The sequence below is a fragment of the Podarcis liolepis genome (genome assembly GCF_965112155.1).
Source record: "Podarcis liolepis genome assembly, chromosome: 1".
Classification (NCBI taxonomy): Eukaryota; Metazoa; Chordata; class Lepidosauria; order Squamata; family Lacertidae; genus Podarcis; species Podarcis liolepis.
Window position 1 is genome coordinate 124,588,204 of NC_139554.1, and position 26,957 is coordinate 124,615,160.

The window sequence follows — 26,957 nt, forward strand, 5'->3', positions numbered from 1 at the left end:
GGCCTTTTAAACTGGAGCAAGGTGTGTGTGTGGGGGGGGGTTGTTTTGTTATTACGTTGTGTATGCCTGTTGTCTTTGTCCATGGAGTTTTCTTGGCAGGGATACTGGAGTGGCTTGCCAGTTCCTGCTCCAAGTGGATCACGTTTGGTCAGAACTCTCCACTATGACCTGTCCATCTTGGGTGGCCCTGCACGGCATAGCTCATAGCTTCTCTGAGTTATTCAAGCCCCTTCGCCACGGCAAGGCAGTGATCCATTTGGGAGAAAAGCAATGACAAACCTAGACAGCATCTTAAAAAGCAGAGACATCACCTTGCCGACAATGGTCCGTATAGTTAAAGCTATGGACTGCAAGAGGATCAAACCTGTCCATTCTGAAGGAAATCAGCCCTGAGTGCTCACTGGAAGGACAGATCCTGAAGCTGAGGCTCCAATACAGTGGTACCTCTAGATACAAACGGGATCCGTTCTGGAGCCCCGTTCGCATCTAGAGGTAAACGTAACTAGTGACGGCACGTCTGCGCACGCACACATCGCTTTTCACCGCTTCTGTGCATGTGTGTGACGTCATTTTGAGCGTCTGTGCATGCGCAAGCGGCAAAACCTGGAAGTAACGCACTCCACAGAGCGCAACTCGAACGCACTCAACTCGAAGTGTATTCAACCCGAGGTATGACTGTACTTTGGCCACCTCATGAGAAGAGAAGACTCCTTGGAAAAGACCCTGATGTTGGGAAAGAGAAGGGGACGACAGAGGACGAGATGGTTGGACAGTGTTCTCGAAGCTACCAGCATGAGTTTGACCAAACCACGGGAGGCAGTGGAAGACAGGAGGGCCTGGCGTGCTCTGGTCCAGGGGGTCATGAAGAGTCGGACACGACTAAACAACAACAACCCGAAATGCCACAAGTGTCTGGCAAGCTCTCGAGTTCTTTAGATGCTATGCAAGGTAAAGGGGAATCTTTAATTGTGCTAAGGGTGTTGCTTTAAACACTTCAAGGGCTGATATGATGATGAAGAAGAAAAGTGGCTCCCCATTTTTCACATGCTCCCCGGGGGAGGCTCGCCTGGCGGCCTCCTGACACAATTTTCGGCGCCTGGCGAAAACGTTTCCTGATAATCAGGCTTTTGGCTTTTTAAACCGATGGCCTTTTAAACTGGGGCGAGGTGGGGGGGGTGTTTGTTTTGTTATTACGTTGTGTATTTTTGCGTGTATTTTTACGTTGTGTATTTTTGCGCTTTTATACTGTAAGCCGCCTTGTGAATTTGATATTTTTAAAAAAGGCCCAGAGGCTTGCTGGACCCGAACCCGCTTCGCAGTTTGTCACTGCAGGCCTTGGGAAGGGGAACCGAGCTGCCACGGAGGCTGAACTCCGCCAGAGGCCTGGTCAGAGCGCCGCCAGTCCGCGCAGACTCCCTGCGCGTTTCGTTCGCCTCACAACAGCGCCTTTCCTCGCGGGGCGGAGGGAAGGGAAGGGGAGCCAATCGGCTCTAAGGAACGGGAACCCAATCGCAAAGACGAGCGTTAGGTTTCCCCCTATGGGAAGGCAGCGGCCAGCCCGGCCCCGGCCTATCAGAACGGAGATGGGCGGGGCCGTTGTCCCGGCGGACGTCGCGGGAAGTAGAGCGCTAGTTCCGGCTGCGCGCGGGTCCGTTCGTGTTCATTCGCCTCTGTGAGTTTTAACGGGGGGCTCTGGGCGGGGCCAACGGTGGGTGGCGAGTCCCCGCATGCGCCGCGCGTTGGGCTCGGTCACGTGGCTTCTGAGGGGGCAACAGAAAGCACGTGTGGAAGGGGGTTGGCGTGTACGTTACCGGTGTACTTTACCTGAGAGTAAGCCCCGGCCCCTTTGAATTCGAACGAGCCTTGCTTCCGAGTAGAGTAGACCTTGGCAGAATGGCTCTGTGTATCTCAAAGGGAGGGCAGGAAGGCAGCCTCGAGTTCATGAGGACTAGTGTTTTGCTTTGCTTTGTTAATCTCTCAATGGGCCGGTGGAGGGTTTGTCTTCCCGAAATCGTCAGGTTGACCGGCGCGGGGGATGTAGCGCAAGCGCAGCTGAATTCAGCTGGCCTCGTGAATTGCCTCAGGACTGCAGCTTTTTAGTGGTTACGTTAGTTCCTGTGGGTTTATTTCACAGTATATTGAGTTTAAATATTTGGTTGCGGGGGGGGGGGTGTAATACACTTTCAAGGTAATCGTAAATACAGTGGTACCTCGGGTTAAGTACTTAATTCGTTCCGGAGATCCGTTCTTAACCTGAAACTGTTCTTAACCTGAAGCACCACTTTAGCTAATGGGGCCTCCTGCTGCTGCCGCGCCACCGGAGCAGATTTCTGTTCTCATCCTGAAGCAAAGTTCTTAACCTGAAGTACTATTTCTGGGTTAGCAGAGTCTGTAACCTGAAGCGTATGTAACCTGAGGTACCACTGTATGTCTGCTGGGAAACAAATCCTGTGGAGTTAAAGGTAAAGGGGCCATTAGGTCCAGTCATGACCGACTCCGGGGTTGCGTGCTCATCTCGCTTCATTGGCCGAGGGAGCCGGTGTACAGCTTCCGGGTCATGTGGCCAGCAGGACTAAGCCGCTTCTGGCGAACCAGAGCAGCGCGCAGAAACACCGTTTACCTTCCCGCCGGAGCGGTACCTATTTATCTACTTGCACTTTGACATGCTTTCGAACTGCTAGGTTGGCAGGAGCAGGGACCAAGCAACTGGAGTTCACCCCGTCGCGGGGATTCGAACCGCTGACCTTCTGATCGGCAAGTCCTAGGCTCTGTGGTTTAACCCACAGCACCACCCGCGTCCCTCCTGTGACCCTTAATTTCTGGTGTTCATAACTCCCTGCCATTCATTTTTAAGCAGAATAACTCCCAGAGGTCAGCAGTATTTACTGGCACCGTGGTCTAAACCACTGAGCCTCTTAGGCTTGCCTATCAGAAGGTCAGCGGTTCAAATCCCTGCAACTGGGAGAGCTCCAGTTGCTCTGTCCCAGCTCCAGCCAACCTAGCAGTTGGAAAGCACACCAGTGCAAGTAGATAAATAGGTATCGCTGCGGCGGGAATGTAAATGGCATTTGTGTGTGCTTTGGTTTTCATCATGGTGTTCCATTGTGCCAGAAGCGGTTTAATCCTGTTCGCCACATGACCTGGAAAGCTGTCTGTGGACAAACCCCGGCTTCCTCGGCCTGAAAGCGAAATGAGTGCTGCAACCCCATAGTCTCCTTCGACTGGACTTAACTGTTCAGGGGTCATTTACCTTTACATTTTGTCTTTACTCCCAGTCCAGGTAGATGTGCCTACTGTACATAGGATTGTAGCCTTGAGCTGCATGAATCAGGTTGCGAGGGTCATGGCTGTTAGTCTTATAACAAGAATCCTGGCACTTGTGTCCTAACACCGGCTACGTCAGGCTGCAATCTTAACCCCACTTACCTGGGGAATGTAGGACTTATTTCCGAGTAGACATGGCTAGGATTACATTGAACATGATAGTTCATACACAAAGGACTCCTGCTGGTGCAGTGGTGTTTTTCTCCTCCCCTTACACCAACACCTTCACATTGGTTGCAGGGTGGTGGTCAGGAGAAATCCCAGAACAGCACAGGGGGAAGAGGAGAGTTTGGTAAACTGAGGTATGGTGTTGCCATAACACTATGTTGAATTCTTCCCAGAATTCTAATGGCAGACTTATTTTAGGAACAGTGTGTTGGTGCTTCTCATTGGCTCTCTCCATTTTGTTTCAAAGTGTAGTTTAACTGTGCACTGTTCGTTTCTGCAGTACTTTACTGATCTTCACCGTCTCAATTTTGTGAACGATTGTGCATCCCACTACATCCCACTTTGAAACTTGAGTCCCCAAAGTGACCAACAACACTTATAAAATGCAACAGATTCACCGAGAAGCTCATGTTCAAAAATGAAACAGCCAGGCACACTAGGCATTAAATGCTCCTTCCCATAGGGTGGTTGCTATAAGTTGGCTCTTTGAGAGTCAGGGACAGAACAATCCTACTGGAGGAGGCCCTGAATTTGCCTTTGCCTTTGCCTGCCTCCCTCACTCTTTTCTTTCCTGTTGAAGGGCAATTGGTGCCAGTTGGCCCAGGGCAGCGCCTTAGACAATCTACCGGGAGCTGTCCCTGATGTTTTCTTTGCTTGCCTCTCATTCCATCAGTTGGTCCTGTGCTAGGCCAGCTGGCCAGGGAGGAGGGGAGATTGAGGACTTTAAAATCACCAACAGATCTATGCAAGAAGAAAATGGTTGGAAAACTCAGATAAAACAAATCAGAGGCATTGTGTAAAAAATTACATACTTGGATTCCTTATCCATAGGTTGCAAGTTGTTGTTGTTTTTAAATTGTTTTTTAAATGTTGGGGGATTTCAGTAGGGTGCCATATCTACCCTTCTGACCATTTTAAGGTGTTTCTGGCTCTTCCTTTCATTTCAGATTAAAGAAAATGCTGTGTGGAACTTAGACAATGTAGGCTCATCCACTTAAGCTGGCTGACTTTGTGGAAGTGTATTCTCTCCAATCCTGTTCATGCTGATATGTAAGGTTGTTTTTATCTCTGTAAGTACATTTGAGTAAAATTCGTTTTGAAGGTTGGGTTTTATGTGTTTTGAGGTGTGAAATCTTAATTTTGCTTTGCTTAAGATGTGGTTAACAATGGGGGTTCAGCCCAAAATTGAAGATGGCTGCCAACATGGTGGTGCAAAATCCTAAGAAATTCTAGCAGGGACTTCATTGGGGAGATGATCCAATACCTTGTTTAAAACATCATCTGTTTAAATATTGCAGGCCTTAATGCTTGTGGCGGGGGGAAACAATACTTCTTGTATAAATGGGTCAGTGCATCTGGCTGTTAACCAGAAAGTTGGTGGTTCGAGTCTGTCTACCTAGGACGGTTATGGGCAGGATTCCTGCCCATCACTAGGTGACCATCACAGTCTCTTCCAACTCTACAATTCTATGATTCTCTGAAAGTAGAAAGGATTATTATTGCTACTAATCTTTCTACGCTTCTGCTTGTATACCATGCATTTCAGGCTTGGTTACATCTCCTATTGGTAATAAGGATAGTTTAATTGTACTTGTGCCTGGATAGGAACATGACACATACTTTGTTTTTAGTTGTAGGCTTCTTGCTATGAGTAATCCGAAGTTAAAGAAAAGCAATGTGATAGAGGTCAAGTTTGTGGCAGATGAGGATGTCCTAAAGCACATTTCTGAAGATACAGGTATGAATTGCTTGTTAGTGCAAGGACAACTTATTTACATTATTATAAAATAGGGTACTACATTTCTCAGCTGGGTTTTTTAAAAAAGTAATTAGAAACTCTGGATATCTTTAAATGCCTTTAAAGTTACATATTTTTTAAAAAGGAGAAAGTCTGGTGCTTTTACAGATTTTCTTTTGAGTGTATGCCATAATGGAAACCCAGGTTTTTCTAAGAGACCAAAACTCTTATCCATCATCTTGTTTCTTGAAGGAGGTGACTATTCTTTGTACAGTTCCCCCCGCCACCAATTATGATCTGCTTATAGATCAGGACAGACCTTTTATTCACATTCAGAAATCTTAGGATTGCAGGTTAATAATGTTCAGAAGTGCAATGGTATTACTATCACAAGGCCTTTGTACGCTTATCCACAATAAGCAGACGGACTAGTTTTGGTGCCTTGCCTTCAGTTGAATCCTTGCCATCTTTTGCGGAGTAATTGTTTTTGCTTGCCTTTTCTCAATAAAAACTAGCTAAGGGATTCAGTTTGCTAGAATATGTTTCTCCCTTTGTATTTTGGTAAGAAAGTGTTCTGCTCCTCAGTCTGAGTTGAATGAACTCTAAATGGATATAAATATATGTTACATGCAAAGGGTCTAAGGCTGTAGTGCTTAACACTTACTAAATACAATGGCTGTTACTTCTGAGGAAACATACATAGGATTTTGTTGTAAGTGTGTATGCAGAGAAAGATTTGGCAGAAGCAGGAGAACAGCTAACTGTGTCTGGTTTGTTTGATATTAAAGCCTTACTGCTTCTCTTCCAGGTCATAAGGTTCGAAAGAACAAAGCTGCACAAACGCTTGATGCAAAAAGATGGGTGAAGAAAACAGACGATACCTCAGATAATGAGTCTCAGGAAACTTTTAAAGAACAGGAATATGTTTCTGTCCTAGGCATCCAAGGTATTTATGAGAAAAAGGTAACACTTTGAAAAACTTTACCCAGCTATTAGCCTTGTGAATGTTGGCTAAGAAATGGCTGTGTTCAGTATTGATATCAATACAGTGTTATGTGGGTTGACCCGCCCATTTTCACTGTAAACAATGTTTGCTCATTTAACAACATGCAAGTCCTTTGCTGTGTGGCAGATAATTGTTATAATTTCTCTTCCCACCTCCCACAAGTTTGCTTCTGAGGGTTTTTGTTTGTTTTGGTGTGTTTTAGGCTCTTTGAAAAATGGCTCCAGTGCAGGTGGTGGGGATGTCTTTCCATTCCAAACTCCAAAACGCTCTAACAAGATGGCAGAAATGGGTAGGGACTGTTTTGTTCAGCAAATTAACTCTTTGGTCCTAGTCTTAGAAATGAAACTGTGAAGGAATAAAACTGTTCAATCGTTCAATTACAGAATGCTAAAATTTATTGTTTGTTTAACTCTGTTGTGATTCCTTGATTTTCTTCCTCAACTAATTGCCTCACCACACTACCCAAAGCAGTGAGTTGGCTGGACCAGTAAGTGACCTGGTTCACACTTAATGCTAAACCATGGTTTGCTTAGCCTAACTGTGGCTTGTCTGAATGAATCCAGCCCATCAGGCTAACCATGTGCAGGTATGGTTTGTTGTTGGCTTATGAGCTTGTTGGCTTGTTTTTAACTGTTGTTTGATACTATCTCCAAACCAAATAGACTTTCTTAACCATAGTTTATTTGAACCCTTCCCCCTAAGCTTGACAGGCTACAAAGGCTCAAGGCAAGAGCAGCTGGAAAACAAACCAAGCTTGGGAGAAACAAATTATGGCTTGTGTTGTCAACTGTAAGATAACAAATTTATTTGTATGGCTGGCTAAGCCAAATGTTGACATAGCAAGACCATGCAATCCTGGGCTGCTTTGTTGCTGTGCAGTCCTTTTGAATTTGTGTTAAACTAACCCACAGTTTGATCTAATGCAAGCATAGGCAAACTTGGCCCTCCAGATGTTTTGGGACCACAACTCCCATCACCCCTATCTAACAGGACCAGTGGTCAGGGATGATGGGAATTGTAGTCTCAAAACATCTGGGGGGCCGAGCTTGCCTATGCCTGATCTAATGCATCATCTGAGCCAGATCTGATGGTTGAACTCTCTCCTCACCACAAGCCATGGTTTGGCATGTGTGTCATGTGAACCAGGCCAACTGGTAACCATGGGTAAAGCAAGCCATAGCTGGGTGTTATATGCGAACATGGCCAGTAAGCTACATAGGGTATAGGGCTGTTTTTGTGAGGCAGCCGCAGAGCAGATTAACGTAGCTGCTTCACTTCCCTCCTCACCTCACAGTGCAGGCCCATGCTCTCTGCTTTGATATATCTAGTGTTTGTCAGTGCTACTGAGCAACAAAATATTGCGATATGAGTTTCACTTTCGCCACATTCCTGAGAACCACATGAGTAACCTTTGTAGGTCTTGTTGAGGCTTTTGGCTTCTATTTCAGAACAGCAGCCTTTTTCTTTTGCTTCTGAACCTGGGAGAGTTTTAAAAAGTGTTTGCGTAGCAGCATGGAAGTTGTTTAAGTTCAAATGTTTACAAGAGAAAAATCCTATTTGGTCCATGCAAGCCTTGGTGCCTCTGAAGCAGCTGCAACATTATTGTTTTAAAAATGCTGGTGGTCACACTCTTGTGGTAATAGTGGTGCCCTGCAAGACGAATGCCTTGCAAGACGGAAAACCCGCTAGACGAAAGGGTTTTCCGTTTTTGAGCTGCTTCGCAAGACGATTTTCCCCATGGGCTTGCTTTGCAAGACAAAAACGTCTTGCAAGTGTTCCGATTTTTTTTGCTCCCCCCCCCTTTTTCTAAGCCGCTAAGCCGCTAATAGCCTTTTAGCCGCTAATCCGCTAAGCCTTTAATAGCCGCTAATAGCCTTTTAGCCGCTAATCCGCTAAGCCTTTAATAGCTGCTAAGCCGCTAATAGGGTTGCTTCGCAAGACGAAAAAACCGCTAGACGAAGAGGCTCACGGAACGGATTAATTTCGTCTTGCGAGGCACCACTGTACCGCCTTTCATCCAAGGATCACAGGGCATTTGTATCATATTGCTTGTATTACCTTTGTACCAATATTTTGGTCTCACCTTTAGCACTGTAATAAATAATGACTAATGAGCAGTTTATTTCTTTAACCTCATGTTTCAACAATGGCCTACACTAACCTTCCCCAATGTAGCTCCCTCCATATGTTTCAAACTGCAGCTCCCATCAGCCCCAGTTCAAAACATCTGGAGGGCACTAGGTTGAGGAAAGTGTTTTAAATTGTATTAATATGTTGTGTCCATGCTTCTTTAATCTGGCATTTTCCTTTGTTCAAAGCCTCTGAGCTAGCTCAGACAGCAGGTAGCAATGTAAAACATGAGAAGCTGAAGGATCCTGAAAAGGGAGCAAGCACTCCTCAAAGCAGCAAGAGTAAGTTCCATTGAAGTAATAAACTAAATTATCAAATGCTTTAGTAAGAGCTGCGTTTGGTAAAAGCTGCTTTTGAAAGGTTTTGCTTTGGGGAGAATTCATGTGTAGCTTTTACACTTACTACCATATTGTTTGCTCTCTAGGACGCACTTTTTCCCCTCCAAAAATTAAGGGGAAATGTGTGTGCATCCTATGGAGCGAATGCAGGCTCCTTGCGCTACGCTCCGAAGGCTTCGGGTTCCTTTAGCTGAAGCCGGGAGAGCAAAGGCTTCAGCCACGCACCTGCCTGGAAGCCGGAGGAGGAACAGAAGGGTCTTCTTCTGTTCCTTCTCCAGCTTCGCAGCGAGGCGCCTGTCCGAAGCTAGAGGAGGAACAGAAGGGTCTCCTTCTGTTCCTCCTCCAGCTTCGCTTGAAGGGGCGCTTCGTGGAGAGGCGCTGCGCAGAGAGGGAGAACTGTGCAGCGCCCCTTCAGCCACGCACCTGCCTGGAAGCCGGAGGAGGAACAGAAGGGTCTCCTTTTCTCCACTCGCTGTCTTGGCTTGTGCCATGGCCACGTGCAACCCCTCCGGCAGGGAGAGGTTGCGTGCTGTCTTGGTTTGTGACAGACCCGCACGCAACCTCTCTGGCAGGGAGAGGCTGCGCAGGGCTATGGTTTCTTCAGCCCCGCGCAGCCTCTCTCGGCTGGAGAGGTTGCACGCAGCTAAAGAGGAAGCCAAAACAGCTGCTCTTTGGGGCTGGGGGGGGGATTAAGTCCCCCCCCCCTCTTGATTTCCCCCTTTAAAAACTAGGTGCGCCCTATGGTCTGGTGCGTCCTATGGAGTGAAAAATACGGTATTTCCTTTGTGGGTTATATTTTGTAGTGTCTAGGATTAACACAATGGTTCTTCGCTAGGGAAGGAGAATTAGAGTATGAATGTCTTGACAATAAAGGCAGATGAATATGTGCTCTTGATTAACGTGAGCCTTAATCTGACAGGCTAGAGTGCTGATTTTTGCTAAATATTTAACACACTTTTTACCTTTTCATGATAGCCATCCATGTGCCAAGATGTCTAGTTATTTGAAATGAAAGGTGGATTTTGGAATCTTGTATGTGTAGCTTTCTACTATACTTATTTATTGATTAACAAATTTGTTTTACTGCTTAAACAAAAGACCTGTAAGTGGTTTACAAATGACAATCTAAAATACTCATTTAAGATAGCGATAAAATCAAGCATTAAGAACAAGTTACATATAAAAAATTATACCTAAATCATATTCTAAAATGTTTAAGGAATGCATAACTAGTTAGCATGCAAGTTTCTACTAATAGGATGCGTTTTGCTATGCAGATCATAGGGATTTCACTCCTATTCTAGCACACTTTTAAAATTGCAGGATCATAATCTGCCACGGTTTCTGTGACTGCATGATCATTCAGTGACTACTCGTACAGAATCAAAAATCTTATATGTACGTTGAGTCCCAGTGTAAAAATATGCTGGTACTTGGGGATCATGTGTTATCTGAGAGGAGAATTTAGTTAAGATGCAATAAGCATTTGGGGAATATGAAATAGTTTATTTAGGAGAAGCCTTTGCAGAAAACTCCCAGTGCTAGGCACAGAATTAAACAGATACAAAATAGTCAATATAACTTAGTTCATTCTTTTTACATGGGAAGGCACTGGATGAATTTGTCACCTGCGTTAATTCTGCATAGAGATGAGGGCATTGTCCAAAGTTCAACATTATTTGCAATCTGAAGTATTTTCTGGTATGAGCATCTGAAGATGCTTAGTTAAGGAAGTACAAAAGAGCTAATGTTTCTTGGTAATTTGTGACAGTCTTTGTTTAATTTCCAGAGTATTCTGCTTCAAGCAAAGGCAAGGTGGAGGTGAGTGGCAATTTTTGGTGGTTAAAAACATCAGTCATTGATGGAGAATGACCTTTCTCCATTATGTGTAGAATCTCCCAAGTGTTGCCTTCAGTAGTTTGGCCAAATACAGGACTATCTGAGGTGGCTCTGAACATTTGCAATCCAGTATAATGCTTGAATTTACATGCAGTGTTGCTTCCTTTGACTGATCCTAAGCTGGTATTAGGTAAAACTGTACTGCTTAGCTATGTGTTTTTTGTTAAGTTTTATCCAGCAGTGGTATTCACCTGTCCATGGCATTAGAGGGAAGACATTTTCAGGAATTTCCCCTCCCCTAAATGTGACAGGGACGTGGGTGGCGCTGTGGGTAAAACCTCAGTGCCTAGGACTTGCCGGTCGCATGGTCGGCGGTTCGAATCCCTGCGGCGGGGTGCGCTCCCGCTGCTCAGTCCCAGCGCCTGCCAACCTAGCAGTTTGAAAGCACCACCAGGTGCAAGTAGATAAATAGGGACCGCTTACTAGTGGGAAGGTAAACGGCGTTTCCGTGTGCGGCTCTGGCTCGCCAGAGTAGCTTCGTCACGCTGGCCACGTGATCCAGAAGTGTCTGCGGACAGCGCTGGCTCCCGGCCTCTAGAGTGAGATGAGCGCACAACCCTAGAGTCTTTCAAGACTGGCTCGTACGAGCAGGGGTACCTTTACCTTTACCTTAAATGTGACTAGGAGAGCTCCCAGACCCCCGGAACAGATTTAAGGGGTGGGACTGCAGCAGGAAGGGATATAGCTGAAAATTGCTTCCCTCCCCATTCTGCTGATTGAACTTTACTGTCAGCTGAGTGATATATAAACGTTTTATCTGGATAGTACTGTTGACAAGAGATTCGAGTCATCTAGCAGAAGAATGGGCTTGCCCTTCATACTTGTTGAGAACTGAGTAGCTGGAGGTTTTAGGGAAAATAGCATAAATGGCCATCTACATGGATTTTTCATGACCCAACTTCTCAAGTGTTAAGATCAGCACGTACTCTCTGGCCTGTTGCTAGAATATGCTGGCTTAGCTGGTATCGCAAATAGATCCACCTTGGTAACAGCACTGCTGTATCCCTGGAAAGATCTGACAAGTTCTCCCTCTACCCATATTTTAATCAGTATTGATCACTTTTTTTAGTTCTAGAAGACATTTTAGTATTGATTATGTTTGTTTTTACCGATTGTGTGACTGTTACGTTTTAATTTAATCATATATATTCTTCAAATTGTAGTTGTAATCTGCTTTGAAAAGTTGGGTTTAAGTAACTTGAAAATATAGCTTATGGATCTTCCTTGAAAGATCAACTCATGGCTTCCTGGGTGTGAAGTAACTTTGAGAATAGATTGTGGCGCCCACCCTGTGGAACACCCTCCCTTCAGATGTGAAGGAAATAAGTAGCTATCCTATCTTTAAAAGACATCTGAAGGCAGCCCTGTTTAGGGAAGTTTTTAATATTTTTAATAATTAATGCTGTATTGTTTTTAACACTTGATTGGGAGCCGCCCAGAGTAGCTGGGGAAACTCAGCCAGATGGGTGGGGTATTAAAAAACAAACAAAAAACTGCTTCATGCAGTCCTAGTGTTCTGCAAATATCCATAAGACATTTCCAGGTCTATTTCAAATATGAGTTCAGTCTTAATGTATTGATCTGAAACTGGTACATGATAGCTGTAAATCTGTAGGTTTGGAAGAAACTAATCTAGACTGTCCCAGAAGTAGAAACAAGTACAACCTGGGTTCTTAACTGACTTTGCTTGGTCTCTAGGTCTAATAATAATGAGATTCCAGATCTAGATTCTGCAGGTTACGTTCAGTTTTTGTGTTTAAGGCTTTCTAAACCATCTAAACAGATGAGATTTAATTTAGAAGATACTTCATATGCTTGCTTTATTAGCAGAGTAAAAAGAATGAATTCATGTCAAAAACACCCTACAGACTCAGGAAAAGAATTACGGGTAAGCATTTGCATTAAATTCCAGCTAATATAGTTCAGTGGTGTTTTATAAGATGAGATTTCATTCTTGTGCTCTGCCTCTTCAGTTCTGACATGGTATAAAAATTTCCAGAGGAGTAGCTGTATTGCGGCAACTAATCTTGTAGCACATTAGAGTTGAATAAAACTATCATCGCATAAGCTTTTGGGATGGTATTCACCTAAGGAGCTGAATCAGCAGGAGCCCCCCCTCCTCCCCCTGCTCAACCCCTAAAATTGACCTGTGGGGGTTAGGAGAACCTCAAGAGCAGGTTCGGAGGAGTTTGGGGCAGATGGTTTTGCCTGGCAAGATGAAATGCTTGCTCAAACAGAATGTTCATCATAGTGTAATGTTGAATTCCATCCTCAATTTTTTTGGTCTCTCCCTTGTGCTTTAGTATTCAACTAAGGTTCACTCAAGAGGGACGCAGGTGGCGCTGTGGGTTAAATCACAGAGCCTAGGGCTTGCCGATCAGAAGGTCGGCGATTCGAATCCCTGCGATGGGGTGCGCTCCCGTTGCTCGGTCCCTGCTCCTGCCAACCTAGCAGTTCGAAAGCACGTCAAAGTGCAAGTAGATAAATAGGTACCGCTCCGGTGGGAAGGTAAACGGTGTTTCCGTGCCCTGCTCTGGTTCGCCAGAAGCGGCTTAGTCATGCTGGCCACATGACCCGGAAGCTGTACGCCGGCTCCCTCGGCCAATAAAGCGAGATGAGTGCTGTAACCCCAGAGTCGGCCACGACTGGACCTAATGGTCAGGGGTCCCTTTACCTTTAAGGTTCACTCAAACTAGATCTATTGAAATTAATGGACCTAACTTAAATGTGTTCATTAATTTCAGTGGGTCTGCTGTGAGTAAAATTTAGTTGAATAATACCCAATATGTGGGAAAGCAGTATCCTAAAGAAGGTACCACTTTGCGTGAGGTTTTATGTTTCATACCTCAGGTGAACTGTTAATCCTCACTGGCTCTATTGTATAGATTACCAGTGAGGTTTATTGATACAGTGTACTTGAATTAGCACATCAAAACTTGGAGGAAATGTATGGGCCTTCCTTCCATCTGTGTGCTTCAGTGACACACAGAGAGATTTAGCCGAATACCAATTCCAAAAGCTGTTGCCCAGATCGTAGGGAGATCCGGATGTAAGCTTTTTTTAATGTGTTGGTTTCAATTAAGTAGTCTTAATTCTGTAGTGTCCACCCATTATTTTTAGATTGAAACTGCTTCAGTTCTGATGGGGGGTTTGAATACATTATGGCAGATTTCTGTGGGTTTTTTTTAAATCTGTGCAGTCATTTTTCCACATTGACATATACAAAGTGTGGTGTGCAGTAGATATTGTTCCCTGTATTTCCAGTGTTCAAAGTGCTGCAAAGTACACCACTAAAAAAACACCACCTCTGCGGAAGACAGGTTTTGAGAGGTTCAGGGGAATCCAAGCTTTGCAGAAGTTCAGAAAGATTGTTGGTCAAAAAGCAAAGCAAAGAATTGGGGTCAACCCAAAGCTGACCAAATGATGACAGAGTGTGTTTGGTGACCATTAAGTTCTGGCAGATCGGGAGCAGGGGAGGAAATGAAGTGCCTGGACTCCACAGCAGCATTTCAGTTGTGTCCTTCAAATCTACATGGATAATGGGAACCCTTGGGTTAGGCCAGGGGTGGGCAACCTAAGGCCCATGGGCCGGATGAGGCCCAATCGCCTTCTCAATCCAGCCCGCGGACAGTCCGGGAATCAGCATGTTTTTACATGAGTAGAATGTGTCCTTTTATTTAAAATGCATCTCTGGGTTATTTGTGGGGCATAGGAATTCATTCTCTCTCCCCCCACAACAATATAGTCTGGCCTACCACATGGTCTGAGGGACAGTGGACCGGCCCATGGCTGAAAAGGGTTGCTGAAACCCTGGATTAGGCAGTGGCTTATTTTCTTGCCACATACTGTGTTCTTTACCCAGTTTCTCCCTACCTAGACTATGTTGAGATTCTGCTGTTATTTGAGAAGGTGACTCTGTGGCTTAAACAGTGGTACCTTGGTTTTCGAACTTAATCCATTCCGGGAGTCCATTCGACTCCTGAAACCATTCAAAAACCAAGGCACAGCTTCCGATTGGCTGCAGGAGTTTCCTGCACTCAAGTGGAAGCCGCATCAGATGTTCAGCTTCTGCAAAATGTTCGCAAACCGGAGCACTTACTTCCGGGTTTGCGGCATTCGGCAGTTGATTTGTTCGACAACTAAGCTGTTCGAGAACCATGGTACCACTGTATGTGTGTGAGGTGAAGGGAGAACTCCATTTACTATCTGTAAGGAAACAGCTATGTGCCCTATCAATTATGCACCACTTGTAAGTGGCCTTTTTTTCTACCCAGTATATGCAATATGAAGTTGAAGTACAAAATTTCCACTGTACAAGATGAGTTAGGAACGGAAACTCACAAGTCTCTTGCCCAATGTTTCCTTTTTAGCTTTAAACATGTGCTCTGATACTGAAAGTGATTATTCGACTTCATGCTCTGAAGAAGAGGAAGATGACAGCTGTAAAGAAACTACAGATTATGCTGTCGATCCAAAAATGCTGGCCAGACCCCAGACATCATCTGCTCCGGCTAACAAAGAAACGCCAGCTAAGAAGCTGAAGAGAGAAGTTCCTGTAAGTGTGGATGCACTTCAGTTTGTTAATCACATTGGCTATTGGCCACAGAAATAAGGGCTTCTCAAAACATTTCAAACATTGAATTAAATGTGGGCCCGTCTCTGGCAGGAAACATTGCGGATGTGCTTAGTGGCAGTTTAATCCCAATTCGTTTTGAATCTTACAGGCTTAATTCTGCGGAAAGGTGCATCATATGACTTTGGAAGGTGCACGGGAAATAATAATAAATAATAATATTTTTTTATTTATATCCGTCCCTCCCCAGCCGAAGCCGGGCTCAGGGTGGCTAACAACAATTAAATAATACAACATTCTAAAATCATTTCATTATAAAATTAATTCAAATCAAATTGATGGCAACCATTAGGCCAAAGCTCTGTGAAGATTGCCAAAGGAGGGAGTCAGGCTGTGCCCTGGCCAAAGGCCTGGTGGAACAGCTCTGTCTTGCAGGCCCTGCGGAAAGATGTCAAGTCCCGCAGGGCCCTAGTCTCTTGTGGCAGAGCGTTCCACCAGATCGGAGCCTTTCTGCCTATTTCCTTGGGCTTGTCAAGGCAGGAGATGCTGTCCCAGATTTACATATAAAGACCCCTAAGTGTTATATATGAGGTTTTATCCAGCTTGGGACCTGCACTGTCCAAGGAGCGCATTCTCCCATACAGGCCTCCATATTGTGTTGAGATCAGGGGTGCAGGCCCTCCTGATGGTCCCATATTTCATTGGAGGTTGCTTATGCTGTACCCTGAATTAGGGCTTTCTTAGGAGGAGGGGTGCCATAATTATAGCATTCCTTCCCCTCTGAAATGTGGTGAGCACTGACTCATGTATTTTAGGTACCTGCTGAAGACATATGATGGACATTAATTTTTGAGCCCATTGTTACAGTATTCTATAATTTATAGTGATTTAAATGGGTTGATACAGATTTTTATTGTTTTGTTTTGTTTTAAGAACCCTCTGGAATTGCATATGACAATGAAGACAATGTGCCTCTTTACTTAGATTTAAGTCCCTGTGTGTGCAATGGAATTTATTCACAGGTAGGGGGTTTCTAGGATTGCAGCCTAACAGTCCAGTGCTATTGCATGTCTACTTGGAAGCCTTAACTGAGTGTCTTGCATTTACTCCCAAGTAAGTTTGCATAGGATTACATCCTTAGTCTATGATAAACTTTGTTGTATACTTTTTGCCTTATTATAGAAGGCAGCTTCTTGACTAAGGGATAATGACTGCGAGATAGTTATGCATGAAATAACATGTGCGTTTAGAAATTTTCCTTTTCTTCTCAATTTGCTGCTATCCCTTTTCCCCTTCCCCTTCCCCCATGACTGAAGCAGCTTCCCACTGTGTGTTTCTCTCTTCCTGCAGAGTAATTTGTTGGAAGAGTATTTTGAAGCACATAGCAGTTCCAAGGCTTTAACTTCTGACCGAACACTTCAGAAGCTACAGAAAGAGAAAATGGATCAGGTATGTGCTATGAGGGACTATTTGTATTAGAATTTCCTTTTGAGGTCTTTGTTCAGAGAAACTTCTAGCAACTGTCTCTGTGCTTGTTCTTGGATGGACCCAGTGGTTGGTTCATTGGTTTATTTTACCTTATTGGTAGTAGCACAGTTTGAGTTGTAATGCTGAAAACAGTGAGAAATACTGTATTTTTTGCTCTATAAGACTCACCTTTTCCCTCCTAAAAAGTAAGGGGAAATGTGTGTGTGTCTTATGGAGCGAATGCAGGCTGCGCAGCTATCCCAGAAGCCAGAACAGCAAGAGGGATTGCTGCTTTCACTGCGCAGCTATCCCTCTTGCTGTTCTGGCTTCTGAGATTCAGAATATATATTTTCTTTTTTTCCTCCTCCAAAAACTAGGTGCATCTTGTGGTCTGGTGCGTCTTATAGAGCGAAAAATATGGTACTTTGCAGTGAAAAGGGCTTGGTTAAGCTAGAAGAGGGGTGTGGAACTTCTGGCCTGCAGGCCATTCTTGCCTCGCCACCTTGGCCCACAAGGGCATTTTCCACAAACCATGCCCACCCGCCAGTCAGCTTGCATCTCTATTAATGTCAGCTGGTGGGCAGGACCTTTTTGGAAAGCCCCCCCAGCCATCCCACATTGATCCCATCCATCCCCAAAAAGGATCCATGTGGGGAAGGCTTTCTAGCCATCTTTCATTGCATGTGCAGCAAAAGCAAGCAGACCTGGGGTTTTTCTTCATCGCTTTGTAATGGAGCAGTCCCTGCCGAAACCAATGTCTGCTTTAGAAATCAGCTCTGACCAGTGTTCGAAACTCCCATTGTTCTCGGTGCATTTTGCGACAGGGAATTTCATTAGCGCAAGCAGTTTCTGAGCTCTGGGCACAGTACCACACCTAAGATTTCAGATTAAAACTGCAGAGTGGAAGGAAGGGAGGACCTTTTTCTGCCTCCCCACTTCCAGCTACTCTCTGAATACTGGAGAAGAGACCCTCTTAAGAATACTAGGGGGGTAGGCAGGGGAAGGACTAGATCGTGTGAAAAATGAATATAATATTTTAGCTGCAGTTCGTTCATTTTCAGCTTCGCATTCTTGTTAGTAAAAAAGTGTGCCTAGACATTCCGTTGTTGTGCCCATAACTTAACTTTAAGGTGCCATTTAGCTTCTAGCCTTCATATCTCAGTTTCTAACACTGGCTCTGGCAGATACTGCTCCATCATGCAATGCTGAAGAAACAGGTACTTCTTTCCCTGCTGAGACAGAAAAGTGGGGCCTGGCTGAAAACAGGTACCCTTTGCAGCAGTTTCTCCCTCCCTGTTTTAATTAGAAATATATTGCTTCATATCTTTCAGCCCTGCACCTATTCTAATGCCTTATTTTTCCCTTCCTGGTCTAGGAGTCCCTGCAAAACATCTTGAATAAAGTACCTGTTGCTTTTGCTTCTGAATGTGAGGCATTAACCAAGCAACATGAATCTCTCTTTTACAAATGGATGTTGCAGCTGCAGTAAGTATCTGGTGGGCTTCTGTAAGAACATGCAATATACAATGTTCTCTTAAAACAAATTGAAGTTGTAATTAAGCCTAATTCTTTCTTAGGCTCGGAAATAGTTTTCATTGAATAAAACCACATTCACTTCCCATGGTACAGTTAATGCATTTTCTGGAGTTGAGGTCTTTATAAAAGGAACCTCATTTGGATGATATTTGAGGGATGGAAATGCTTTCAACCAAGTTTCTAAAACAGATAGGAAACTATCTCATATAAAGCAGTCACAAATCTTCTGGGTGATAGCTATTGGTTTTCTATAACAGAAAAGTACATGGGATTTAAATAGATCCTAGATTGTAAAGGTCTATTAGCTAATTGTCATAGCCACTTTCCAGATTGAATATATGGGAGAGAAGTGCAGACTGGGTGCTGTTCACAGTATGGCTGCACTTATTTCCATTCCACTGCAAGTTGGCATCAAGAAAATAAACAGATAATAGGCGTAGATGCTGCTTTTAGCATTTATGATGCAGAACTGAAGCCAAATGAGGAAGTGTAGGGCCCTTATTACATTTCTGTTCTCCAAGTTGCTCGTTACTCTCCTCACCACCACCATTTTACCTTCACAACAACCCTGTGAGGTTGGTTTCTCCTAGTGAACTTAATGGGTGGGTAGGGATATGTATATACATCTCTCCGGTGCGACACTGTAACCTCTACGTCACATCAACTCTCAATGTTTATCTCTTGCAGGTTAAAAAAAAGTAGGCCCACACAGTAGTTTTGTTGCATACAGTGGTACCTCGTGTTACAGACGGGATCCGTTCTGGAGGCCCGTCCGTAATGTGAAATGCCCGTAACTTGAAGCGCTATGTTTGCGCAGGCGCGCAGCGCGATTTGACGCTTCTACGCAGGCGTGAGTAGCAAAATCCGGAAGTAACCCGTTCTGGGACCTCCGGGTTGCCGTGGGACGTAACGCGAAAAGGCGCAACATGAAGCAGACGCAACACAAAGTATGACTGTACAGTGGTACCTCGGGTTACATACGCTTCAGGTTACAGACTCCGCCAACCCAGAAATATTACCCCGGGTTAAGAACTTTGCTTCAGGATGAGAACAGAAATCGTGTAGCAACGGCACAGTGGCAGCAGGAGGCCCCATTAGCTAAAGTGGTGCTTCAGGTTAAGAACAGTTTCAGGTTAAGAATGGACCTCTAGAACGAATTAAGTTCTTAACCCGAGGTACCACTGTACTCTGCTTCAGAATTAGAATTGTCTCTGTTCCCTCTTCCTCTGCTGCTTTGCAAGTAGGCAGCAAACAAACATGACAGTGGGAATCTCATCTTTCTGCTGAGCATTTAATTTTGCTTTTCAGGACTGGAAAAGGATCGGAGATTTCTTCAAAGATACTAAATTTAAACAAACTTCAATTGTTGTTGTTATTCGGGAATGAAGACGGAATAAGTGTTTACAAAGAAAAAACAAATACAGTTCTAACTGTCAGAATAACAAAAAGTAAAATACTGTTCTCGATAAGAACACTTTCAACAGGTTATGTGCTATATTGTAAATTTCAGAGATGTTTTCTTTCTTGCAGCCTAGGATTCAATATTGTGCTATATGGATTAGGTTCAAAGAAAGCTCTGTTGGAGAATTTTCGCATTTCTCTTCTGCAAGATTCTGTTCATATTGTTGTGAATGGGTTCTTCCCCAGCATCACCGTGAAATCGGTAAGAAAAAAGAGACATATATGCATGCATGCATTCAGAGAAGTAAACAAAAGCTTCAATACAAACTGCATGGTTTATTAATAGGTTACCGTTATTTAGAACACAGCTCAAATGAAGTTGGTTTACATTCGGTTCATCTCTTAATTCTAGCAGACAAAGCCTCCAATACATAAAGGCAGTCCATGGTTTTGGTTTGCTTTGACTTCCTATATGGGTCTTCATTTGCAAATGCTGTTTATATGAAAGGGCAGGTTGCGCTGGTTGGAACGTAGAAAAACCTGCCTAATGTGTGTTTTAAGTTTATACTTAAGAAACCTGCAAACTGCTAAGGATTGTTTCAGATATTGCGAAGTTTGTATATGGAAGGCTCTTCTGTGTATTGTATGTGTGGATGTTTTTACTACATACAGTGGTGCCCCGCAAGACGAATGCCTCGCAAGACGGAAAACCCGCTAGACTAAAGGGTTTTCCGTTTTAGAGGTGCTTCGCAAAACGAATTTCCTATGGGCTTGCTTCACAAGACGAAAATGTCTTGCGAGTTCCTGTGGGGTTTTTTTTCCTCCCCCCCCCTTTCCCCAAGCCGCTAAGCCGCTTATCAGCTGATCCTAACCCGCTAAGCCGCTTATCAGCTGAGCCGCTAAGCCGCTTAACAGCTGATCCGCTAAGCGCTTATCAGCTGATCTGCTGAGCCGCTTAACAGCTGATCCGCTAAGCCGCTTAACAGCTGATCCGCTAAGCCGCTTAACAGCTGATCCGCTAAGCCGCTTAACAGCTGATCTGCTGAGCCGCTAAACCGCTTATCAGCTGATCCGCTAAGCCGCTAATAGCGCTAATCTGCTAAGCCGCTAATGGGCTTGCTTCGCAAGACGAAAAAACCACAAGACGAAGGGACTCGCGGAACGGATTCTTTTCGTCTTGCGAAGCACCACTGTATTGCTTTCAATATAGGAATTCTGTGAAATAGTCTTAATAGCGAGACAGCTGTTTTTAACTTGAGTTAAGCGCTCTTTGAAAAACCATGCTTAAAAAACAACAACACAGTTCCAAAGGAAAATGGTGACCTGCTGTTTTTCTGTGCCAGATTCTTAATTCCGTAACAGAGGAGGTGCTGGATCACATGGGCACTTTTCGCAGCCCCCAGGATCAGCTGGACTTGATTGTGAAAAGATTTAAAGAAGGTAATACAGATGGGCCAATATATTAGAAGTTCGGAGTCTTCCTAAGTTAAAAAAAAAAAAAGATTGGATGAAACTAATGATTTGGTTTACTCATGTATTTATTGCCTGTTCAAATACAGTGATTATAAAGGTGCTTATTCTGGCAATTCATCTAGGACGCAATACCAATTTGTAAAACATGGGACTTGCTCCAGTAGGCTTTGAGTTATTGCTGTGGAGGTACACATTCATTATAGCTGTTACTGATAACTTGGCATTAGTTTCAACTAAACAGTTGGGCAGTTCAGTCCCACCTTGATAGTGCAACAGTATTTTATGCAATTATCAGCACAGATCTAGACTTCTAGATTTGAGTGGGGATGTTGCTCAGTGATCAAATGAAATGAGTGGAGTTTTTTTAATAAGAAGTTTTATTTATTTTCAGTGAATAAACACAATTAAAAAGGGTTTTCCCCATCTGAGTTGTTTTAAAAAAAACTAGCTTGGAAGCTAACTAGTTGTGGAAATGCATTATAGTACTTTACTTGCAAAAGGATAGCAGAATTTGGGGGCGGCGTGCGTTATTGGGTTGTTGTTTTTATTTTGATTATATATACAGTGGTACCTCGGGTTACATACGCTTCAGGTTACAGACTCCGCTAACCCAGAAATAGTACCTCTGGTTAAGAACGTTACTTCAGGATGAGAACAGAAATTGTGCTCTGGCGGCGCAGCGGCAGCAGGAGGCCCCATTAACTAAAGTGGTGCTTCAGGTTAAGAACAATTTCAGGTTAAGAACGGACCTCCGGAACAAATTAAGTACTTAACCAGAGGTACCACTGTACTTAGAAGTACTAAAAGGAGGAATAGAAGGTTGGAGAAACACGTTAATCCGACATCTTGCCAGATGATCTCACCATCCCCCTCAGGTTTTTTTTTTAAAAGCAAAATTCTTCACATTCAGTTCATTTCCCCGTCTCTCTGGTACTGAATCTAAAAAATGCAAGTGTTGAGAGAAGTTTTCAAAACAAAATTTTGAGTGGGAATCTGGATTACAAAATATTATAGCATGGGTTAAAATGGAATTCTTTTATTCAGAATACATGTTTGCGTTACTAGCCATGAATCCTGGATTCCTGGACACATAAATATAGGTGGTTTTTACCTGAATGACTGGTCCTGTGATTTTTGGAGGTGATGAGCAGCCACAGAAAGCTTGTCAGCATTTGGCTGCGGCTAGGTGACTTTCCTACTTCCTTGACAGCCTGTTTTTAACCCTTGTACTTCTTCTCATTTGCCAGATCCTTCGCTGGAGCTCTACCTGCTCATCCACAACTTGGACAGTCCAACATTGAGAGGAGACAAAAACCAACAAATCCTAGCACAATTGTCATCTCTTTCTAATATCTACCTCATAGCATCTATTGATCACATTAATGCACCACTCAGTAAGTTCTTAGGCCTTTCAGCCCTCTGGCTTGAAAAATCCATCTTAGTCAGTGGGAACATCTGTTTGGTACATATGTAATGCATTCTGTGGCCGTATTTAGATGCATTTCTTAACCATGGTTTGGTATTATAGCTGAACACAAGCTTGCCCACAAACCAGGTGTAATGGGTATGAGTTACTTGTGCGTAAACTGGTGCCTTTTTCGGCTAATTTGCCTTGTTAAACCTTTCTGACTGCACAGCCCTTTCTCATCGTGGCTGCCTCAGTCGCTGGCAGAATCCGGCAGTGGGCGTTTCTTGAACCTCTTCCAACATAAAAGTTTTTTGACACCCAGCCTCTTCCTCCTCTCACTGCGCGGGAGTCTTCTGCGCAGGGAAGGCGTGGGTAGCGGAGGACCTGGGCTCTCCTCACTGCTGTCCAGTGAAGAGTCCTGGAGCCCTCTCTCCAATTCCCCCATCTGCCCCCCTTTATCCCTGGTGTTGCGCTGATTAGCTTCCCCCTCTACTGAGCTGTTTCTCCCCCTGCTGCTGGGTCCTTCGCCAGCATCATCTGGGAGCCTCCCCTTCGCCTCTCGCTCCGATGTCAGTTCCCTGACACTAGGTATTAGCATTACGTACCCGGGTGTTAGTCATTAATAGTTATGGAGTCCACATGGCATCTTAGACCAATTGAGTTTGTAGTGTTGGGCACACTGGTGTTCCGACTTGAACTGTTTACAGGAAGGGTGGGGAACCGCCAGCCTCACCTCCTTGTTCCCACTGTGTTTTCCCACACAGAGCCCGAGATTTGGGGAGCATCTTCCCGCCCCTCCCAAAAATCTCCACATAAAGTGGAGTTACAAAATTTTTACTTTTTCTTTCTTTTCTGCTCTTGTAGTGTGGGATCAAGCAAAGCAAAGCATGTATAATTGGTTGTGGTATGAAACGACCACTTACAGTCCTTATGTAGAAGAAACATCCTTTGAGAACTCCCTCTTGATACAGCAATCCGGGTCTTTGGCTTTGAGCTCTCTCACTCACGTTCTGCGCAGTCTCACTCCTAATGCAAGGTAAGAACTCTTCTGTGATGTTCAAGTGTCAGGGACCTTCGCTGCGACTAGGGGGCTAATTCTTGGGGGGGTGGGAGGAGTGGTTTTTAAATAAAGCTTCAATGTTGGGAATGGAAAGCTGCTTTACAAATAGGGAAACAAGACCTGAATGCTATTTTCGTAGTGCCTAGAGTTCATGTTGCCTAGTATTTGCTAGATACACAACAGTGGGAGACTCCAGATTTTTCCCTGCTATATTGTAGAATCTACAGTGTAGATCATGACTAATATAGCCCTACAGATGATCTTCATTTTCCCTTTTGTTTTTTCACAGAAGGGTTGTGCTGTATCAACAGAAATGATGTTTCCCACACAAAATAATTAGTAGAATTAGTATAGCTGGCGGGAGATTTTTAAAAAAGGTTTTCCTCAGAAGGAAGTCTGTAGTTGGGAATAAATGTGGATTTTCAGCAATGGTGTAAAGGGAGGGGGAGCAAATGCTTTGGTACACAACAGAGGGAGCTGTTCCAATTCTGGGTGGAATCACTGCAGAAAGTATAAAGCCAAGAACAGAAATAGGATGTTAAAAGTGGTCGCGTGCACAATTAAGCCCTTTTTCTTTTCAAAACATGCCCCCTTCCATATTGTAAGTTATGTTTCTAGTCTTGTTTAAAGATACTTCTTTTACTTCTCAGGGGGATTTTCAGACTTTTGGCAGAATATCAGTTGGAAAATAAGGATAACTCCTCATACCCAGGTAACTCAACAGACATGAATTCTTCTTTCTGGAGGTCAAACTAGGGTAGCACTAGGACATGAGCTTTAGCCTAAGTCATGGATTCTGAGCACAATGCCTATATAAATGTGATGAAACTTCTGTTTTATGTGAGTATCAATTGGTAGTAGGCATGTGGACGCTTGCTGCAGCAATTCATTTGAGTGGGTGAGATTGTAAGCTCTTCCAGTTGTCATGAAACTGGCCGCTGAAATGTAGCATTGCTTTGAACTGAATGAGAGGACCAGACTAGGGAATGAAGCCTTGCTTTCAGTGCTATCTCAGGTAGGAAAAGATCCAGAAAGGAAAAGTTTTGAGGAAATCAACCCCTTCCCCCATTTTTCGAATTGATATTTTGAGGGAACACAATGGTGGGGAGATACTTCTCGTGCATGGCTTTCTCAAAGAAAAGTTTTCATACTACCTTTTTCATAAAACCTCCTTCAAGCATCATATAGATCTTGTTAGCAACATTGATCTTCATTTGAGCAAGACCTCGCTTTTAATGCTAGGCGTTCCATTGCTTCTTTTCCCCTGCTAGGACTTTCCTTCCAAGATTTCTACCAGCAATGTCGGGAAGCCTTCCTGGTCAATAGTGACCTAACTCTCAGGGCTCAGCTCACAGAATTCAGGGATCACAAGCTCATTAAGACTAAGAGGGTGAGTGAAGCTGCTATAGACATGCTAATGTGACTATTTGTTTAACAGTGCCTATGCTGCAGAAAAAATCAGAGTGTATGATTCTGGGTACAGGGTGAATGACAATAGAACTACAATTAAATATTTGCGGTGCATATTAATAGACAGAAGAATCACATGTGTGTTCATGGTATTGAAACAAGCCAAAGGCTGCTTATACTATTGTGAAAGTTGCCATCCAAAATGTGGAAGCAGTCTTCTACAAATTTCTGGTAGGACATTGGATCGTGCCTTTTGAGGAGGAAATGTGCTTCAGTTTGTTCTAGTCACGTAGCATAACTTGAGAGGGCATATCCCTATCAGTGCATGACTGCTAGTTGGAATGAACAAAAATTCTTTGTTATTCTTATGCCTCGGAAATAATCAAAATAGTGTGCTTGTTTTCAGGGTGCTGATGGAGTTGAATATTTATTAATTCCTGTGGACGCTGGGACCTTGACTGACTTTTTACAGAAAGATAATGACATTTGAAGGCTCTGAAATGTGCAATAGCAATTGCTCTCAAGAGCTGCTGGAATACTGCCTACAGTGTAGTCAATTTTCAGATCTCAGGAGTTTTTATCTGCCTGTAATAATTGAGTAAAGCATTGTTTGTGCAAAGCCAACTTTTATATATATATCTAAAACTGCTTAGGTTTTCCGCTTTGGATGACGATTTCCTCCTTTGTATTCCATTACAAAGAAAACGTGACATAGGAATGTGCCTTTCTGCTCATGAAAATACACATTGTTGGCTGTTAGCAGCTTAAGTTTTTCAACAATGAATGAGTATGTCATATTTACAGACTACCTTATTGGTTTTCTAATATGTGCAGTGTGAGATGAAGAGGTGCCTGTACTTGGGCAAAGCAAAATACAAACACCAGAGACCCAGGTTATTTTGGACAAGTTTGTTGACGTTTTAGCCTTCATTGGTATACAAGCCATTGTAAAGTAAAGAATAAGCTGGCACCTGTCTCTGTGATGTAAAGAAAATGGCAGCTATGCTGATTTTTCAAACCAACTTTCTTAATAATAACGTCAGAAGTAATGAGAGGTAGTATTTGGGTTTTTTAAAAAAATAATCTGAATAAAAATGTGTAGTTGTGCAATAGTTTTTTTTGTATGGTTCTAAATAAAACACAGTTTATAGTCCTGGCGAAGACTTGTATTTGAAAAAACGTCAACTGAAATGGCAGAAGAGGTGCTGTTGAGCGGGTGGAGCGATCCAATGTCCCTTCTTGTGCCAGGTAGTGGGGTGGTGGTGTGTCACTACATTCATGCAGCCCTTGTGTGAGCTGGCAGAAGTGCTGCTGTAGAGCCAGTGGAAGATCCTGAAATGGGGCAGGATTTGTTAGTCCCCGAGCGCTTTCCAGTTCCGACGTGTGATAATGTAGGGGCCCAATCAAGGCAGAATTCATCATCTCCCTACTGCTGCATAAAGCCCATACCATCAACAGCTGGAGTTCGGACTGATCCCTTACTCAGAAGTTCAAATCCCACTAAATTCAATGGCGCTTCTTCCAAAATAAATGTTCATGGGATTGCAGCCTAAATTAGATACTGCTGGTTCTGACATCGAAGCGATCAACCCCTGACAGTTCAATGACCATTAGACCATTGAAAGTTTGTTTGAAAAAGTTCTGAGATGTGCATCTTCATGTACTACATAAATCATTGGTTTAGCTTATTTTTTGCCTTACATTTTCCAAGATAAAAAAAGCTAGCTGTCAGGTAGAAGTGCTTTCTTTGGGGGGGGGGGGTAGATTCCTTGCACAGCATAAAATTCCAAAAGTGAAGTTGAGAAATAGTTTTTTCCTAAAATTCCTGATTAATTTTTGTGCTAAGGCTACCAATCAAAGAGTGATTTTAGCTGCAACCCTGTGAACCTACCCGGAAGTCCTCTTTGGGGCCCCACAAATGGTGTTACTTTGCTAGTACCTCTTTGCTTTTGTGCCCTTATAGTTCTCCATCAGGTACCCCCCTCTCTACACTTCTGGGAAGCAAATGCCTCCTTACTATGGAGGG

At 43.8% G+C, this 26,957-nt stretch overlaps 1 protein-coding gene and 1 long non-coding RNA gene across 11 annotated transcripts; one reads left to right on the forward strand and one right to left on the reverse strand.

Moving 5' to 3' along the window:
- The first annotated feature begins 1,543 nt into the window (after positions 1-1,543).
- ORC2 (origin recognition complex subunit 2) lies at positions 1,544-26,084 on the forward strand. 10 transcript variants are annotated; one of them, XM_083468736.1, is made up of 19 exons: positions 1,663-2,133; positions 4,166-4,326; positions 4,440-4,562; positions 5,124-5,230; positions 6,039-6,176; positions 6,439-6,525; positions 8,555-8,647; positions 10,494-10,525; positions 12,434-12,491; positions 14,974-15,158; positions 16,527-16,625; positions 18,019-18,128; positions 19,710-19,842; positions 20,924-21,020; positions 22,301-22,447; positions 23,326-23,497; positions 24,172-24,233; positions 24,793-24,911; positions 25,338-26,084. In XM_083468736.1, the coding sequence occupies exons 4-19, from the start codon at positions 5,140-5,142 to the stop codon at positions 25,419-25,421; spliced, it is 1,707 nt and encodes a 568-aa protein (XP_083324862.1). In that variant the 5' UTR covers positions 1,663-2,133; positions 4,166-4,326; positions 4,440-4,562; positions 5,124-5,139; the 3' UTR covers positions 25,422-26,084. The 10 variants fall into 10 exon arrangements, with proteins under 10 accessions (XP_083324861.1, XP_083324870.1, XP_083324868.1 ...); XM_083468739.1 differs by having other exon boundaries at positions 1,759-2,133; positions 12,431-12,491; XM_083468735.1 differs by lacking the exon at positions 4,166-4,326 and having other exon boundaries at positions 1,544-1,672; positions 12,431-12,491.
- LOC310691269 lies at positions 19,897-20,929 on the reverse strand. Its single transcript, XR_014518436.1, has 2 exons — positions 20,769-20,929; positions 19,897-20,242 (listed from the first exon to the last, which is right to left on the reverse strand). It is a non-coding gene; the product is annotated as an uncharacterized lncRNA (long non-coding RNA).
- Positions 26,085-26,957: the final 873 nt, after the last annotated feature.